We start from the raw sequence: 20,156 nt of genomic DNA on the forward strand, positions 1-20,156 counted from the left end.
AAACTGTTCAAAAACTCTTCAATGAAGATACATGTTGGATTGCATATAATGCAGCTAACACACATTTTAAAAAATCTAATCAAGAACTAGGTTTCTCAAAGACATATGAAGGTTAAGTATTTACTCATATTGTTGATCTTGGCCTTAAACGTGGCAACAATAAAGAACTAGTTGGCGAATAACAGCTTGGCTTTCAAATGTGCTCCAAGTAGGTCGGATTAGATCGGCTCCTGACCCACGGACGACTGAGCGGTAGCCCGAGACCTTGATAACATCTTAAGGAGTCAAACCTTCAGTGAGCCGTTTGTTGGCAGTGATACGGTAAAACCTCTTAAAGGCCACTTTGTCTTTAAAAAGGTCAGAAGCAAAAAAAAAAAAAAAAAAAAAAAAAAAAAAAAAAAAAAAAAAAAAAAAAAAAAAAAAAACATTTTGAAATTTCTTTAGCGTTGATGAATGATGATATTTTTAATTGGCTCATTTATGGGAGCTGCCCATTTTAATTGGTTTGATTAAAAAAGGATATTAAAAAAATGACTAATTAGTAAATATTAATTAGTTCACTTACTGGTTTTTTAGTTTAGTTTATTTGCATAATTGAAAAATATAAAAAACATCCATTCCATCCATTTTCCGTAACCTGCTTATCCAGTTAAGGGTCGCAGGGGTGCTGGAGCCTATCTCAGCTGTCAATGGGCGAATATATATAAAAAACATAACATTGATAAATGATATTACAGTGCAGGAACATCCTAAAGGTATCTGAGGTTAGCGGTGGAGTATCATGGATTCTTGCCAGATTCACTCAGATCACATCAGGTTAATCTGCAGTCTGCTAACAGGATCCCTCAGCATGATCCCTGGAGGAAGATTACTGCTTTAGTAGGCAGGTGCACTTCACCTGAGGGCCGAGTAATGCACTTGTGAGTTGATTTCAATTTAAACTATAAAGTAAACGTAAACATAATATTACAAAGCAGTATCTACCTATCCATTTAATCTGTGTTTTTCCTCACATTATCATTAAAGTTATATTCTTCTTTAATTTCTAACACAGCTTTATAACTACATTAATTGAAACCATAACGATTTTATACAAGAGCATCATATAATGCTTGTAAAAGGTGGACATATACTTGCAGATCCACTCTGTAAGGGTTGCAGTAACTGATTCACACCTGTCATCTACTTTAACAACACATTACTGCCCCCGCATGTTTCACTGGTAATGAAACCAGGAGATTGTTGTATAACTAAATGGAACTTTTAGTATACTGCACATAATATAAGACTTTATATCATAATTTAATCTAGCGTTTCCCACCTCCAGATGGTTTGTGACCTTCATATATGTGCAGATAAAATCGTGGTTAGCCGTGGCCCTGCTGTTGATAAGCTGCAACAAGATAAAGAAATGATTTCCTGCATATTTTTGTGCCCTGTTCCCAAGTGAAGTTCTTATTTTTACTATGACTCAGTATTTTAACGACGCATGGTTCAGTCCAGCTTCCACAGTCTCTGCTGCCTTTCAGTATTTGGCCAAGTTCCTTTTTGTTGTCCTGTAAACAACTGGCCTTATATGTACTATACACTACGTATCACATATATAGGCCAAGAGTATCAGTTTCATACAGTAGTTACTGCAGAGCTGAAACGCTGTGCTGTGGCATCAGTGGCCTCGCCTCAGCTGACTGAGTGACTAAACATAAAAAACATCGCAGTATGACTGTGGTTTTGTCTGCTGCGTTAAATTAACAAAATTAAATGTCAACAGAGTCACTTTTTGTTGTCGGTGCAGACGGCAACGAGGAAAAAGGGCTGATAAAGGGCGTCCTTAGATTATTTACAGCATTACTCTGGTGGCTCGATATAAAAGAAACAAAGAGAGAGTGTGTGTGTGTGTGTGTGTGTGTGTGTGTGTGTGTGTGTGTGTGTGTGTGTGTGTGTGTGTGTGTGTGTGTGTGTGTGTGTGTAAGGTGTGTAGGTGAGTTCTAGGTTAGTTGTCCACAGAGGTGCTGTTGTCAGCATCCCTGTCTATGCTCTGTTCTGACTGGGAGGTCTTTTACACTGCTGCAGTCTTCGCATCAACCCCCCCCACAAACGCACACACACACATAAATTCATACCACACGTATATTGTATGTCAGCGTGCACAAGACGACATATTTCACTATGTCTCTTAAAGCTCTCCTTTCACACACACATAGAATCCTAGGCATCATCTTGCATCTCATAAACAGCTCTCCTTTCTGCCTCTGAAAGAGTAAACATTTACGGGGCTTCATGTCGGGGCCAAGAAACTCTCACGGCGCCTTGCTACAGATGTGTGTATTCAAACAACTCAAACTTTGACCACGTTAGATTTAAGATCGTTTTTGACTCTGCTAATTTGTTTGTTTCCATCAGATTCCTTTGTGGACAATAAGTGACCAGAGCGGCTCTCATTCATTCTTTTTTCCCCTTAATTATCCTGCAGACATTTAGCCATCTGAGAAGAATGATCTATTTTCTTTAGTTGACTCAACGAATTCTCCACAGCTCCTCTTTCTACCTCCTCAACCCTCCTTGCAGAGTCACAAGGAGTTGACGCATCATTGCTGATAGCTAGAACTTGAACTGTTTTGGCACCTCCTGAGGACACACGTAACTTTATATTAACAAACAATGTTTGCATGTCTAAGTTTGTGGCAACGGTTATTACGGTTTCTGGCTCCACATAAATTTCCTGTCTTTTGGAAACATTTATAAATGTTCTCCAGATAGGAATTGCAACTAATAATTATTTTCATTTACAATTAATCTGCGGATTATTTTTGATGTGAGAAATATGAAAAATTTAATAATTACCAAAACAAAGACAATGCCGTAGACTATAAGAATTAATTTAAATAATGAAAAATATCATTAGTTGCGGACCTGAATAAATTCTTACATTTGAGAAAATTGCCATTTTTTCTGGATTACTGACTTTTTTGTTTCCTAAATTTTTTGGCCAATTGTTTTTGGGAAACTAACTAACCAATAAATTGACCAATCATTTCAACCAAAGTCAAATTGATTGCTCAGACCGTACTTTGTTACTCAATCATGTTAAGAACATACAGAAACTGACAACAACTTCCTCCAAACATAAGTAAACCTACTAACATGTCTCAGACGTAATAAAATGATATATATATTGACAAAAAAATGATTTAATGATTAAATTTCAGCCCCACTTTGTCGCAAAAATGCTGACACATTCTCAGCCAGATCCCTCTGCGTTCTTTATACTTGAATTGCACAACACAATATCAGCTGTCAACTAATGCCTTGCCCCTTTTCTATTCCTGTACAAGAAAAGATACAGACTTCATCCTGTCTCTGTATTCGTTTTCATCTCTGCCTCGTAACAAAACAATGAGCGAGAATGCACGATCCAATCTCATTTCCTTCCATTCTTCCATCCATCATAAAAAGAGATGACGTCACTTAAAATGAAAGTTTCCACTGATTCCTTTACGAGTTGATCCATTAATGTAGCTTTCTCCTTAAATCTCTTTGTTAATGAATCCACCTCATTCATTCAATCTCATGCCATTTTTCCTCTCTTCAACCCACCAATGCTCATTCATTCATTTATCTATCAACCGACCACAATTGCCGTCACCGCCATTCATTGATCCATCCATCCATCCAATTATTTATTCCAGTCAGACTAGAGGAGTTACGTAACCCTGATGTTTACCTCTGCAGCAGAATGTCACAGGCCATTCTTATTTTCCCAGCTGGGTTTCTTTCCCTGCGATCTGTCCTTTTTTGTTTTGTTTCAGCCTGAAGGTTTTTCAGAGTGAAGGTTGCCTCGTATGTCTGGAAGGCTGTTTGTCAGTTTCTCTGCTGTGTTTCTTCTTCTTCTGCCAGTGAGCCAGCGAGCTAACGCGTACTGTAGGTTATTGAAAGTCCAGTGTGTTTTATTATTTTCCAATACCCGCAGAGAAAGTCAGCTTGACTGTTAACCAAACTCAGCACGGTTTCTGACGCTTTCTTCTTTTTGCCTGTTAACTGCTTGACACATCTCCTGTAGGAGCCGTATCCAGCTGTTAAACTCTCAGCCTCTCCTGCAGATTTCTCCTCGGTCAGTATCGGGACGGTCTATAGCTCGGCCTTGTATCCAGTGGGTTGGTTAACCCAGTTGAGCACTTTGAGGTGTCAGCGTCAGTAAGAGCAAATCTAGCAGCAGCAGTCGTATTATCGCCTGAGTGCATTCTGTGACGTCCTCTGAACTAGTGTGTGTGTTTTCTTAAATGTGTGTGTGTGTGAGGTTGTCTCAGCCTGCACTGCCTGTAAAAGTGCTGCAGTAAACATCCAGAGCTCTGCTCAAATATATGAGCTTCTGATGTAACTAGGCAACAACCCCCAGGAGAACCAATGAGACGGGACGGGCTGAAGTTGGGAGCCAATCGAAAAAAAGAAAGGACTTCTGCGAGCCAATCAAGAGTCAGAAAAGGGGAGGAGGTTTGATTTTTTTTGGTCCACTCAGTGGTGACTATGAACTCAGCAGTTATTACAGCCAGACCAGTGGGCTATGTAATGGTGTGTACACACACACACACACACACACACACACACACACACACACACACACACACACACACACACACACACACACACACACACACACACACACACACACACACACACACACACACACACACACAACACAACACATACCTTTAGTAATAGCAGCTTCTCAGACAAACACGGGCATAGATACATTTGACAAATTATTGATCACATGGAGAGGAGTGACAGCGATACCTAAAGAGAGACTTGCTCCGGCCCTCGCTCTGGATGAAGAACATAGGGCAGGAAGACAAACCTAAAAGGTCCATGTGTCTAAGGATATTTGTGGGCAAGGAAACATCTTGGAGAGTATCATTGTTTTGTTCAAATTTGTTTGCAGTAGGACAGGTGTCCTGCCCCTCGTGCACTGTGATTAGTTAGCCTGGTAAAAAGTGACAGTGACGGGCGCAGCGTTTTACGAGAGGTTGAAAATGTTCAACTTTCGGCGACCCAAAAAAAGTCAAACTTGCACACTCAGCGCCTTGTCAAATAATTAAAATAATACACTGGAATATGGATCTAACACTTTGGTGGATATGGCCCCTTATGTCTGTAACTACACTGTATGTGTGATAATGAGGAGCATATAAAGAACACCAACAGTCCCGACTGAACCAGATTAATCACAAGTCACTCCCAAAGAAACTAGGTTAGGTTATTTTTGTACCCAGAATATTTCCGTGTCCGCCAGTGCTTTCAGATCAACATAGTTCAAACCAAAGTAAGAAAGGATATCATCCCAGCGAGATTTAGTTGTACCTAAATATAACTTGGGGCCGCATACAATTTTGAATTTGAAAGAATTGATAATGAAAGTCATAATTTGTTGCAGCTCTAGTTGATTATATTTAATGTACCACGTAAACTGATTTATAAAAGTGTTTAAACCACTGAATGCATCAATGAGGTATCCTGTTAAACCATTTTAACACCTGCCAACCAAGTATTCTCCATGACATGGTACATTATAGAATACAATCCAATACATCAACTAAGGGGACACGTTGTAAGTCTTTACACCATTCCGCTAAATTCTCAAGGAAATAACTTTGGTTTTTAATCATCAACTCTTTTGGTGTTGCTTTGTCATTGCTGGTACTTTACGCTGAACTCTAATCTCAACATTTAACGGTATCGTCTCTGACTAACACAAAGAAACTACAGTGGTGAGGTGTTGACACAGAGAGGCTTCAGCGGCAGCGTGTGAGCTGACAATCAAAATGACTTTTTTTTTCCTCTGTGAAGACTTCGGGAAGGGGGTGCTCCTTAGAAAGCCAGATAGGAGTTATGTACCAGAACTGTGGGTGAGAACTGATAGCACAAGTGGTGAGTGGTGCTATCTAGGTCAGTTCGTATATCATATTACACATTGTGCCCAGTGCAGGCGCCCAGGCCTAGACACAATCGGGAAGTGAAGGGTGACGTAGGCAGGAAAAGGAGGCGCGATGTGACCGACTGCAGAATAGTGAGTGAGATAGAGAGGACTTCTTTATATTTGTTTTAAATGGACGAGACACTGATAGAGGTGTCTCTCGGGAATGGTCAACTATTGAATAGTTATGTTGTTTATATACATTACTGTGCAATGATTACATGCAATATGTACTATGGTATGTAAGTCTGCACATGGACGAACTAATAGATTATACTTAAAATTAGGTAAATTAAGTGAATGTACAGGGTATTTAATTGTTTTTTTTATTTTTCTATTTAATTTTGCACAATATTTTGGTCAGAAGTTTCTGTGTAGCCTTATTCCGTGTGTCAGTCATAGAGCCCAAATTGGGTTGATTTATGAACTGGGTCAAAATACCAAAACCACTGATACTCCTGTACTGCACTGACCTATATACTGTATTTATGTCTATGTATAGATCATGCAGATGTATTACATCCAACATATGTTACAGGTATGTACAGCATGGAATAGGGCACTGCTTGGCTGCGAGCAAGTCACAACACTAAAGGGAAAAACAAAAACAGAATAGGGTCAACACTGAGTCAGTCAAGTACCAAGAAAGCACCTAGTAGAGACCTTTCTGTCAAATATGCGTTCATTTTAAGATAAAATAGCAAGAGAGAGAGTAAGAATGCAACAATGGAGGAGGGTTTGGATGCATCAAAGATTTTTCTTGCTTTTTTGTCTCTCACAAACTTACGTCTTGGACAGCTGTCATTGCGTTGGTTGTTCATTGAAAGGTCACCAACAAGGTCAAAACCGAACCCGATTCATAGCTGAGAACAGAGGCGATGTGGTGAATCCGAGTGTCTCTTCTCTGTCCTTAAAAAGCAAAGGGCCCCCCTTAACAATTTTGGTAAAATCTTTGGTAATCGTTCCAAAACACTGGTCCTAGATCGCACTTTGACAAAATTGGTGTTTTATAACGAGTTTAAATGATAGCTTCTGGGTTAACCTTTTCTCTCCAGAGGGCTGATATTGCGTTCGACTCAGACTGAAAAATCTATAAATCGTTCACTAGTAGGGACACTTCCCAATTATCCCACCCTCGCCTTGATTCCTCCGATTCTCCCTTTCCTCCATTACTCCATCGCTCCCTCCTGCTCCTCCTCACCGGGACCAGGAGCGCATCCCAAGAGTCCTTCTGCTGCAGCCTGCCAGGATATTTCAGCGGCCTCATGAAAAATATTTTCCACAGAGAGAGAGATGATATAAGCGAGGTAGAGGAGGAGGGAAGTAGTAACAGGGGGAGCAGAGAGATCAGAAGAGAAATACCAGGGATTATATATAGATTTGAAATGAGCAGAGGCTGTCAGCATGTAAAGTGTATGTGTGTGTGTGTGTGTGTGTGTGTGTGTGTGTGTGTGTGTGTGTGTGTGTGTGTGTGTGTGTGTGTGTGTGTGTGTGTGTGTGTGTGTGTGGGCTCTCAGAGTCTATTAAGGGAGCACTGCAAGAGCCACAGAGGACAGGCTTCCCTGTCTGTCAAGTGCAAGACAAACAACTCAGCCTCAGTTAATGTTGAGTCACTAGACAGGAACTTTCTCTCTATTTCAGAGCTGGCACAACCAGTTCTGTGTCAGAGAATAACTGATGAAACACACATGAAACAGTGAGAGCGATTATCAGAACAGTCAGGGAGTTTCAAGCTAAAAAATGCAAATGAGAGACTCATCAAAATTCTCAAGACAGCGCTCAAGGTTATTACTACTTTGACGAAGTTTTGTGAAAATCTCAATGGGTAACACTGATGGAGGATGGTGACAAAATTAAGGATAACGAAGTGATATACAAGACAAAACACTAATAAACAAATTTTTCATTAAAAGAGCTATGTTTTTAAAACGGACCACACAGATTCTTAATATTCATAAGACTGCTGGTTTGGAAAATGTTGGAAAGGATGTAAAATTTTGCTCACACAGAGAGACCAAATTATCCTCAACAATTTTTTTTACATGATTAGAACTGAAACAATTAGTCAATTAAACTATCACAACTACACAACTAATTAGTGATTAACCATTCAATTAAAGTAAAAATGAGGGGTTTCTATGTTGAGTAGTTATAATCGAAGGTATTAGCTTGTTTGTCGGACAAAGAAGGTATTTGAATATTTTTCAACTTGGGCTTCAGGAAAATCATTATTTGGAAGTTTTAATCGTTGACATTTTTTTTAGATAAAACAATCAAAAAATTTGAAAAATAGCATTTCAGTTTTTAACATGACCACAAGAAGAAAAAAAAATCGGTCATTTTGTTAATAAAAACTGTGGCTGAAAGTCTTTTATTTTACATTTACAGGATCAGACGAGTAATCCATTATCAGTGCAATTGTGTTTTTATAACCGATCCTCTCTGTACCATAGGTTGTGCTAGAATTATTGAGCTTTCGGCTCACGTCTGGTATTTGTTACATGTGGACCTGGAATTCAAATAAGTGGGTTTCCACATAAAACACAGAAGCATTCACATTCCTTACTCTAAGGTCAGATGAGCAAACAGACTAAATGTTTCAAAGATGTCAGAGTGTTTGATATATTTAGCAGTTTAAACAGATGTATTCTTTAAGCTCCGGGCCAACATTATTTAAATGGTTTGTGGTGTAGGCTGTCGACTCCGGGGGTCTTTGTATGCAGCAATAATCCCCCAGACCAGACATTGATGTTAGACAAGGTCACAGGGACGATGGCTGCAGGCCAGCCGCCACTAAAAGAGAATTAATACTAACTAGAACAATCACATGGGACTAAAAGATAAAAACAGTCTGGCCACCGCTGTTTAATTTAAATAAGTTGCTGCATGCAACCCCCCCACCGTACATCTCCATCAGCAATCATTAAAGCTTTGAGTACCGCTGCCACCTAACAACAGTGATCCTTTTGTGTTGCCCCACAAACAATGTATTAACTACTAAACCACTTAATCGATGCAGACACACACACACACACACACACACACATACACACACACACACACACACACACACACACACACACACACACACACTCCTGTTATCCATGACCTTTTATATCATAACACAGATTGCTGAACTCTGGCACAACGGGCATCTTGGCAGCATGTTCAAAATGTCTTGATCCAGTAACGTCAACTATCCAACTTTTGTTTATGATCTTAACTCCAAATGACAGTTAGAGACATATTGCATGTGCTGTACGGTCTAAATCATGTGAGCATGAGTGTGTATAGAATAAGAAACTGTGACTGTGTGTGCATGTGGATTATGGATTACTGTCTGTAATCATCTTAAAGGACAGTGGGCCATGACTAGCAGCATGACACACACACACACACACACACACACACACACACACACACACACACACACACACACACACACACACACACACACACACACACACACACACACACACACACACACACACACACACACACACACACACACACACAGAAATAGAGAGAACGACAGAGGCAGAGCCCAGCGAGTGTTGTAAAGCATCACAGTGGACGGATTTATTGTCCTTCATTGCTTTACAACTTTGTCTTTATCTAACAGGTAGTGAGCCACTCATCTACTACGACAATGCAGAGCACACAGTGCTGAACCAACACAAGTAAACAAAATTCCTGGTTTAAACAACCATGAGTCCAGAATCCAAAACGATTTGAAGTCTCCATATCAGGTTATTAACAAAATTTGTTTGTGGATGAAAAGCACAAACAAAGAAAAGAAAAAGCACTCTAAAAAAAGCACTGAAACTATTGCAGCTCAATCGGACAGCAGACAAACAGCAGTTTGACTCACACTGTGTCATTGGACACATAAAACAGACGCTTATAAGATATAAATGTGTGAAGCGTGGCAGCGTGGCTGTAATGGGGATCTGGACACAGATATCCATGCTAATTTAAATAATAAAAGGAACATTTTGCATTCATTTTCCACTGAAATTATTTATTTAAAAAAAAAAAGTTAATTGTTAATTTGGGAGATAACAAGCCCATTTGCAATATAAAATGATGAATGAAGTCTATTTGAATTATTTTTCACGCTAAATGCTTTAATTAAGAAGCAATTTTAAACTTTTCTTTTTAAACTCTGAATACACCATAACTTACTCACTTCCTTTATGTTCTGTACAGACAGAGTTTATCTGCTCAGTCAAAATACTGTGTTGTCTGTACTTTAAACTGAAGACTTAATAAAAATGATGGGTTGAAGAGTTTTGGGGTTTTTGTGCTTTTGAGTTTGTCTACTCAGATTAAATCTAACTAACAAATACTCCAACTCTGCTTTTTAGATATACGCAAGAGATTAATAGTAGAGGCGGTGAAATGTGTAGGTGTCTATATACAGTAGTCTGGGTCTAGGGTTCAGTAATCAATTTAAAGGAGATCAACAAATCAAAAAACCTGAGAAAATAATCATGTTCCTGCAGGCGGATTTAACTTCTCTGTATGTTTGATGTGCTGTTTTTTCAATCCAGTTTAGGACCTCTGTCACATATCATGCCCTTTCTCAATATGTCATCCTCATTGCATGGTGACCAAAGAGAATAAAATAGAATCACCAGTCGTATCTAATAATATAAGACGAGTTGTTGTGCCTCACCTGGCTGAAGGGCTGTCATCGGTGAGTGTGTGTTGTGGTGAGGAAGGACCCTCCTCTCCGTCTTGAGGCAGCTCTTCACATTCGGCCTCGCACTTCTCATCGTCCAGCAGCTCCGTGATCTGAAGACAGAAATACACAAGACATAAAAGGTTATTATTAAAAATATTATTGATTTTTTTGATGGAAAAAGCATCTGAAGACATTGCTATTTATAGAACAAAAAGGTTTTTGGCCTGAGATTACCACAGTTACTAAAGTGACATTTGTGTTCATGGGAGTTGATTTATTTTCCTACTGGGTAAAAACTAAAGAAATAATGTTTAACAAATATGATGCAACAAATATTAGAAATGTATCTGCACCTTCATTTACACGTAAAAAGTCTCATGAGGAAAAAAATAGCATCTGTTCCATGACTTCTATGAATAAAGAGAGAAAGTGTTCACACAGACTAAAGGCCATGGTAAATCATTTTTAATTTATTTATTATTAGATTATTACTATTATTATATATTATTATTATTATTAGTTGTCTTGGATGGCAGATTAATAACATCAGTGTACACTTATAATAGCTTGTGATGTTATCTATGTTAGTTGTGACTTTCAGTGTCTGGGGAGGAACTGTCTAGAACACACATTAGCAGAAATTATTTATTGGTTAGAAAGATTCAAGGAAAGGTGTTGAAATTACAGTTTGTTCTGTACGACAAACCCACAGAAAGTATTTTTCTTGGAAGGACAGCATTACAGACATGGACTTGTTATGAAACAACAACAAAAGATGTCCAATGATTTTCAACACCTGTTGTTGGACCGTCTTTACAAGGTCTTGGTCTCATGTTTCCCCTGAGATATATCCAAGTCATGTACGGACATATGAACGAGAAGAAGCTTTACCAACTAATAATCAGTATAATTTGCAAAAATAAATGGAAATGGAGATGCAACGTGACGACAAACTAGACTGTGATGGACAGGACGTGGTGGTTAAATACATCCTGGCTGACCTTTGGAGGAGAACTTTAGATAGATGTCAAAAGCTCCCCTGGCTCAAACTGGACATTTGATAACGACTTACATGACACCAATATCTCTGAACATTAACACTTAGCACTTTAAAATATTACGTGAAGGGTAAGCACTTTGTATACTTTTGTCTGTATCTATTTTCATATTTATTTAATGAACTGTTTTGCCTTGTAAATAGAAATAAAAGCAAGAAATAGAAAAGGTAAGGAGATGAGGAGGCATTAAAGTCACTAAGTGACAAATCAATTTCATGTTGACTTAGCAATGTACCCATGCATGTGAAACATATAATACATAATGTAATAAGGCAAAGTAGTTCTCACACTATGAAAACTCATTTACGGCTCGACATGAAATGAAAACTTTGCAATATATATTAAGTCTGATTTTCACATGAGTTTGTGTCTGTTCATTTTTTAATCTACAGTAACCATGTAGCGAGGAGTGGAGGCTATTTGTTGTTGGGAAAAAAATGCTACATTTGCTTATTTGAAGTTCATTTTTCTTTTTAAAAAAAGATGGTGTGAAACAGGAACAATTACCTTCTTTAGATTTGATGTTAAAAAAATCGAAATATGAAGGGAAATTTTGCAACTTTTCTATGTAAATTTAACACAATGTGTATTGCAAATAATATATTTTCCAGTATAGTTCAGCCTTAGTTCAAAGGCAGAGGTCAATGCAATAGATAGTGAGTGAAGACGACGGGAGATATAAGAGTAAGAGGAGTGATGGACGGCAGAACGTAATGAATCTGACAGTAAAGAACGGGAGGAGGAAAGGAGAGGAGAGAAGGGAGGTAGATGCTGGAGAGAGGAGGGGAGGGTAGTAAATATGTAGACAGAAATAACTCATCATAACAGACAGCTGACAGCATGTGAACAAGAGACAAACAGAGCTCCTTGGGGAGTTGTTTACCGATGATAAATAGTTCCTTTCCATATTTATTCTGTAATATCGTCAACTGATATATCGCACGCTATAGATTCAAGCTATGCCTCGGACGAAAAAGCTTTTTCATCTGCTGTTTTTTGCAACGAGTATCAGTTTAAAAGGGTTATTTCACCCCAAAATCAAAAATACATCAATATATATATCAATATTTGTTTGAAAATCTCAACAGCAATGTATTTTTCCAGAAACTATGACCTGGGATAATACACAGAGCTTGTTGTGATTAGTTTTATTGGTGTTGAGGTTTTTAAATATATATATTTTTTGGCGCTTTAAGCTCCACAAGCAGAGTGCCATATAGTCCCATTGTGTTTGAGAGAAGGAAGACATCTCTACGGTTGATATCTCCAACACTCATCAACTCACACCCAAACAACTTAGAAATATGAAAAAAATATGTATTTTTAATTTTGTGGTGAGCTGTCGCTTTAAATATTCACTGGGGAAAACTGGGGTTAAAAGGTCCTGATGAAGATTTGTCACCACAAGACGTTCTTCTCCTCCGTTTGACTCTGTTTATCCTCGTCTCCGTTCTCTTTCTTCCTCTGCCTCTCTCCTTCACTCCTCTTAACAGCGAGCCCATCTGCTGCTGTCACTGTGTCGTTGCTACGGCAACACCCCTGTTCCAAGAGCTCTGATTGGCTGTCAGGGAATTATCGTCACATTGTGCAGATTATGGAGGATGACACACGAAATTCCTCTAAGTGTGCGTGTGTGCGCGTGTTAGTGATTAGATAAAGAAATCTTCCTCTAAGACAGCTTCACTCATTGTATATATATTGTCCTTCTGGCCAGAACATTACATTGTTTGTCATATTGGACTATGGAAAATGTGCAGAGACGCACTGTGATGAGCATCTCTGTAGGTAGCTGTCTGTAAAATGGCAAGTAAATCGAATGAAAAGCTGAAAAATAATGATGTACCACCACGCCCTTAAACTCCAGACTTGAATTTTACATCAAGATTTCGTTTTGACCAATTAAAACGTCAGTTTCTTATATCAACACAATTTAACGCTGACTGGTAATATCTTAGTTTAAGATATCCCAAAAAGATAATTAAGATATTTTAAAACGTGTTTAATGAAAGACTTTTAATTCATTTAATTAAGTCGTAATTGAAATTAATTTAAATTATGACTAGACAGAACTACTTTGAAGATATTCTGAAATTGTGTTTCAACTAGTAATTATTTAAATGAAGATATGTTTTGACTTTTCAATGTATATATATTAATGTATTATATAACCACAACATACCGGATCAATAAAAAAAGAAATAATAATAATTAAAAAGAAAATGTTATCATTATTTTAATCAATTATTTTAACTGAACGACAGAGGATTATCTATATGAGATTAAGGGGCAAGCAGTCAGGGATACTACATGTCCATTTAATCAAACTAAAAATAAAATAAAAGACTGTCAGTAAACAAACAGCGTTCTGCCATCATCATCCAGATAAGTGCTTTTATTTCTGTGTGAAGTTGTTCCTGATTTCATGGTCAAAATAAAATGTCCCAGATTGTTGTACCTAAGGACGTTAATACAAAGTCTAATCTACATTATCATGTCAAATGAATTCAATGCTATTCCCCACTAATATGAATGGACGATGCCGTGAATATAACCTTGGATTATACGCCATCAAGAGCATATTCCATCACGGCCGCTGATCTGTGATATGCAAAAGTGAGTCTGGATATCGCATCAAATATAGAAGTCCCCTTGTGTTTAATCATTAAAATGCAGGAGTTGACATAATGAACAGTGGAACTTGAATGTATAACAGGCGTTCATTCAAATGGTGTGAATGCGACCGAGGCTCTTCTGAGTTAGTTATAAAGAGAGCCTTTGAGGCGATGTGACAATATCAGAGGATACGAGTTGTTGAATCCCCTGTTGGGATGACCTGGAACGATCATTCATAGAGCTGGAAGTATTATCCCCTTATTAAAGATTGTGGAAAATGACTGTGTGGTTTTGGGCTTTTTGATACAAGAGTACATCTATGTTTAGTGTGTGTGTGTGTGTGTGTGTGTGTGTGTGTGTGTGTGTGTGTGTGTGTGTGTGTGTGTGTGTGTGTGTGTGTGTGTGTGTGTGTGTGTGTGTGTGTGTGTGTGTGTCTGTGTGCCCGAGTGGGTGAAAAGACGGGGCAGAGAGCGCCATGGAACAAAAGGTCCTGGCCTTGGCTCTGGTTTAGCGGTCCGTTCCAGAGTTTCAGGATGGAAAACGGAGAAAAACAACAATCCTCACTGACATCATTAGTGGGCCAAGAACACAGAACAATGAGGGACTGACATTTCAAGTCCCAAGCTGTCTCAAAGGATCTTTTGTATCCCCCCCTACATGCTGATGTTAGATTGGTAAACATCAATTCAGTGGTTGCATTGTACCCAAAATGTGCAGGTTACTGGTGTTTCACAGGTTGTTTGACCGTGAAAAAGACGAAGACAAACAGGTTTTTGTTATTTGGAAAATAAAATGCATGGTAATGCATGTTAAGAGGCTGATTAAGTGGACAGACAGCAGACGGTCTGTCCCACTAAGTCCTCTTAAAGCATGATGTACATCAACATCGCTGACTTCGTTTATCTGTTACGTTAACGTTTATTATAGCATAATTTGGACACGCTTCATCACTGGTGGAAATCAAAACTTACTTTGCTGTTATAGTCTTTATTAATGGCCGTTGTGAGCACATGGGATACTAGTGGCCTCATTCTCACAATAAAAACACCTTTAAATGTCAGTTTTATCATTTATTTAGAGAATTGTGCTGCCTATTTTATTAATGGCCAACAATGCACAAGAATAGAATTACAAGCATTTGTGGCTTTAATTCTTAATAGCAGACATGCAGCATTTAAAGTGTTTTGCTAGATATTCACAGTGTCATTCATGCAGCATGAGTAAGAATTGAAAATATATGGAGGTGTGTTGCTTTGATAATGGTTATTTTTATGGAATTTTGCATCCCCGCATCTTCTACCCCAAAACATTACACAATGTGCATTCAATTTCTCTGAGGATTTTTTTCCTTGTGCATCTGTGGCTTTTATGTTATTACAACTGCTTTCAGACTTCAGACTTATGTTGGGGTTTCTCTAAAATCCAAACTAGTAAGATTACCTTAGTGACTTATACATGACTAGGGGGTCTTATTCAGACCAGAGACTGACGTGTCTAATTGCCATCACATTGAGAGCTGAGATTTAGCAGCCCAATTAAATCAAGGCTACAAGCGAAAACAAATTCTTCAGCAGCAGCAGCCCCGAAAACACTAGCTTATTGAGATGGGACACCCGGTTTACTTTTCATATTTCACTACACAATGGTTCTGCCTTGTTGCTAAATTTCCAAAAAGGTATGAGTCAGAACAGAGCATGTTGCTTTTTATTGCAGCAGGATGCAATGATTTTGTGGTTGATAATTATTTTAACAGACAGTCAAACAGTCCAAGCTAAAAATAAAAATGACACAGGCTATCTCCGTACTGAACTCACAGATATGATGACATTTTGGATTGTTATTTAAAACAAATAAGTGTATGAGTTAGGATTAAAGTTATTTTCCCCTACTTTGCCAGATACCCTTGCACAAAAAGCTTCTTCAAACACTGAATCAAACACACACACGCACACACACACACACACACACACACACACACACACACACACACACACACACACACACACACACACACACACACACACACACACACACACACACACACACACACACACACACTCGGCACAGTCTCGCTCTGACCTAAACAATAATTTGAAGAACTCCCATTTTTTGCCAAAATCCAGTTTGGCACTTATCATAGTTAGATCCATGCCACCTATTGAGTTTCAAAGTTATGCCCAAACATGCCATGACACGATAAACGGTTTTGTTTCATTTAACCTTCTATCTTTTACGATGTCTTTCAGTTTTCTTAAATTAAGCATTGTCCATTATTTCTGTTTATTCTTATTGGTGTAACTAACCTCTGTGATGTGTTTTGAGCTAACTGATTAGTCTGGAAGCATGTGTTTCTCTTGTGTGAAAGCAGGTGTGTGTGTGTGTGTGTGTGTGTGTGTGTGTGTGTGTGTGTGTGTGTGTGTGTGTGTGTGTGTGTGTGTGTGTGTGTGTGTGTGTGTGTGTGTGTGTGTGTTGTATATAATCCCCTTCATGAGTGTTTGTTCGCACAGAGATCCATCCCCAGTGGAATGCAGGGGCTGGAGGTGTGAGCTGCATGGTTACATCATCGCAAGCTTCTTTTCTCATCGTTCCCCTCCCTCGCCATCTCTCTCGCCCTCCCTCAGTTTCTTTCGTCCTTTTCTCTCTCTGAACTCTCGCTATTTCTCCCCCCCATCTTCCCTCTACCTCTCTAAACCTCCCACTTTTTTGCCCTCTGTGTTACATAAGACACAGGGATCAGTGCACAGATGATTTGTCTTTACAGATTCTTTTTTTCTTCCTCACTGTCCCTGCTGCTCGTTCTTCTGCTCTTTCTCACAATTCCGTCTTTTTTGTAATGTTATACTCTTTATTCTGATTCATCTGAAACGCCATGCAATAAAAACAAAACAAATAAAGAAATTGAATTTGTAAAATTAAAAAAAATTCAAAGAGTTGCATGAAAGACATTTCTTCTTATTTTTCTACCGTTGATATAATCTCAATCTAATTATCTTTCCCTTGCAAACCAGTTGGTTTTTTTTCTCGAACAATGGAAGGATATGACGGATGACGACTCCAAGGAGTCTAGATTACAAGGCAAGCAGAATTGGAAATAAGTTTTCTGCAACAGTGCAGAGTCCTGAGTTACAAATACAATCAAATAGAGAAACTGCAACAAAGACATAAAAAAAGAGGCAATCAGTGAAGGAAGATGGAAAGAAACTAAAGCCAGCAGATGAGAGTAACTGAAAATTGCTATCACAATGTTTTTTGTAGCCTTTAACTACAACATTTAAATAAGATCTTTACAGAGCCCCTGCTGTGCTGAGAGTGTACTCTTAAACGGCAGCAGATAACAATAAAAGGCTAACTATTGTCTTTGTGTGCATGTTATCATACAATAACACAATGTAATCAGGCCTCTGTAAAATGAAATGTTACCTATATTATTCTCTGTGCTGCTGGCCCAGCAGTCACGCTGTGTTGCTGGGCAACAGGGGAAATGCCTTTGAGTTTGTTTAGTCTTCCAGTCACGTTCTGTGTGTTCGATGCAGATGTAAGACACAGAGTTGTATGTATAGTTCAGCTCGCTCATATTCATAATCTGATGTTGACACTGAACACTTAAGACACATCAGCGTTTATTCAACACTCTGTGTGCAGGACAGTGTGTGTGGGTGTGTGTTTGGGTGGGGCTCTTCTAGATTCTTCTGGAAAGTATTTTGTTGATGGAAGAACTTTCTGTTCAGTGATACCATGTACTGTACCACAACAGCCAGAGGAAGTGATTACTCACATGCCTATACAACACAAGTACTACCTGAACTGCTGCAGTTTACTAATAATTCTCACTGTGGTTTGTTTCACTAGAAGAGATTCTTGTTTCTAGATAGGATGAAGTCATTTTATCCAAATTAATTTCTTATTTATTAGCATGGTCTCACAAGATTGACTTACTAGTATCTCTGGAGTCAATTCTTGCTATCTCTTTAATATTTTGAGTGTTTCATCCATTACGTACCAGTGGAGCCAACAAATGCTATAAATAATTGATAAACTAAAAACCTCTATCCAAGATTCTTCAGCATATCATGCATGAGAAACTTCGGCCAACTAATTTTGTTGATTTGTATCTCATTTTACTTGGAATTATTCAAATGGACCACAGTAAGTTGATAAACAATAATACTGTATGTACAATATAGAATATCAAAGCTCGATAAAATAAATCAAGCAATACAAACTCACATTTCAACAATATTTCATACCATATGTTTATTCTTTTTGTATTCGTTATAGTATTGTGAATTTTTTATATTACATAGACGGCGGCTTCAAATAAGTCCAGTGGGCTTTCTGCCTCTTCCTGCACTGTAATATTATTTATCTATGTTACGTTTTTATATTTTTCAATTGTGCTAATTAAATAAACTAATAAAAACTAATAAACATCTGAAACTGTATGTATCAGATCATAACAATGTTGACTTTTCCATGAATTCACATTAAAACATACTGATCACATTTCACGTCATGTTTTCCAATGTTAGCAAACACTAGGTCATTGGAGTCATATAATATTACAAGTCATCCACTTAATGTGGGCTGTACAAACATTAAGCAATGGCACAAATATTCAACGTGTGCTACGATGACAGCGGTAAGTCTGTTATTACAGCCTTGTCCGTCTCCTCAAAGCAAGCGCGAGTTTGCTGTTGAGTTTGACGGCATACCAACATTTTAGTTGTTCACTTTTCAAAGAGCAGTTTGTCTGTTTCTCTCTGTGTGTTCACCCAGAAAGAATTTCACCCTAGACCTTGGCAGAGCTAAATGCCACATTCAGCTGTCTCAGTGCTGTTAAAGAGGAAGAAAAAAAGAACAAGAGGAGACGACAAAAAGGATGTTTGATGTGTTTTGTTATTGGATTAAAACTTTGGGTATTTCAGCAGTGAATTAATGTATTAATTAACGTTTGTTTTATGGAAAGAGCCTTGCCACAATGTCTAGTCTTTGCTTTGTTCTCTATTGCAATATTTATTGTACATTGTTCTTATTTGCAAAATGCAAAATAATGTATCGAGGCATGAATCATGCAAACAGTAGGTCTATACACTGACTATGGAGGGTGGAAATAATCATTACAAAGAGTATTTTGGGTGGAGGGAGGGCTGAGCAAAAATAGATAAAACATACTTTATATATCTATGGCAGGAAACAAGTACAGCAGGAACGGGAGACGTGTAGGCTTGAGACCAAAAACTAAAAGAAGGAATAAGATGAATAAAAGGACATCCTCTCTATGATGTCTCATCAAATGTTTCTCCATGACGGCTTAAACTACATTTACACCTTCTTCACCATTCACATATTGACACATTTAGAGCTATCACTAATAAGCATAGATAAAATGTGACAAGTGTGCCATGTTTAGTTTTTTGTATATTACCACATATACAAGTGGATTCTGACCGAGTATTCAAGAGATTAACCGAGTGATGGATTAGAGAAAATGAAGAGCTTAGAAATGAAGAGCTTAGAAACAAAGGCGATGGGCGGTACCTGTTCGTTGATGGAGCTGTAGTCGTTGGTGGTGGAGACGTCATCTTCCTCGGAGTCAAACAGGCCCTCTTGGTTGTCTAACAGCTCTGCCAGGATTCTGCTGACAGACTCCTGGTCCCGAAGGTCTTCTCCTTCTGTTGACAAGCTGCAAACACAAGACGAGAGAAGAGTGTGTTGTATTTGTTGTACGCTGCTTCCCATGGGATGTTAAACAATTACAATAACTGAATAAACTGAATAAATGCATGTGTAAGTGCCTCTGTGTAAATGTTTGTCTGTATGTCTAAAT

General features: G+C 38.3%; 1 protein-coding gene across 1 annotated transcript in view; it reads right to left on the reverse strand.

The window, feature by feature from the left end:
* The window catches only part of fam13b (family with sequence similarity 13 member B), a 49,547-nt gene that overhangs the window by 22,006 nt on the left and 7,385 nt on the right, over positions 1-20,156 (reverse strand). Inside the window, 2 exon segments of the mRNA XM_054597205.1 lie at positions 10,650-10,768; positions 19,868-20,012. Coding sequence (XP_054453180.1) covers positions 10,650-10,768; positions 19,868-20,012 — 264 coding nt within the window.

The sequence above is a fragment of the Anoplopoma fimbria genome, chromosome 4 (assembly GCF_027596085.1).
Source record: "Anoplopoma fimbria isolate UVic2021 breed Golden Eagle Sablefish chromosome 4, Afim_UVic_2022, whole genome shotgun sequence".
Taxonomy (NCBI): domain Eukaryota; kingdom Metazoa; phylum Chordata; class Actinopteri; order Perciformes; family Anoplopomatidae; genus Anoplopoma; species Anoplopoma fimbria.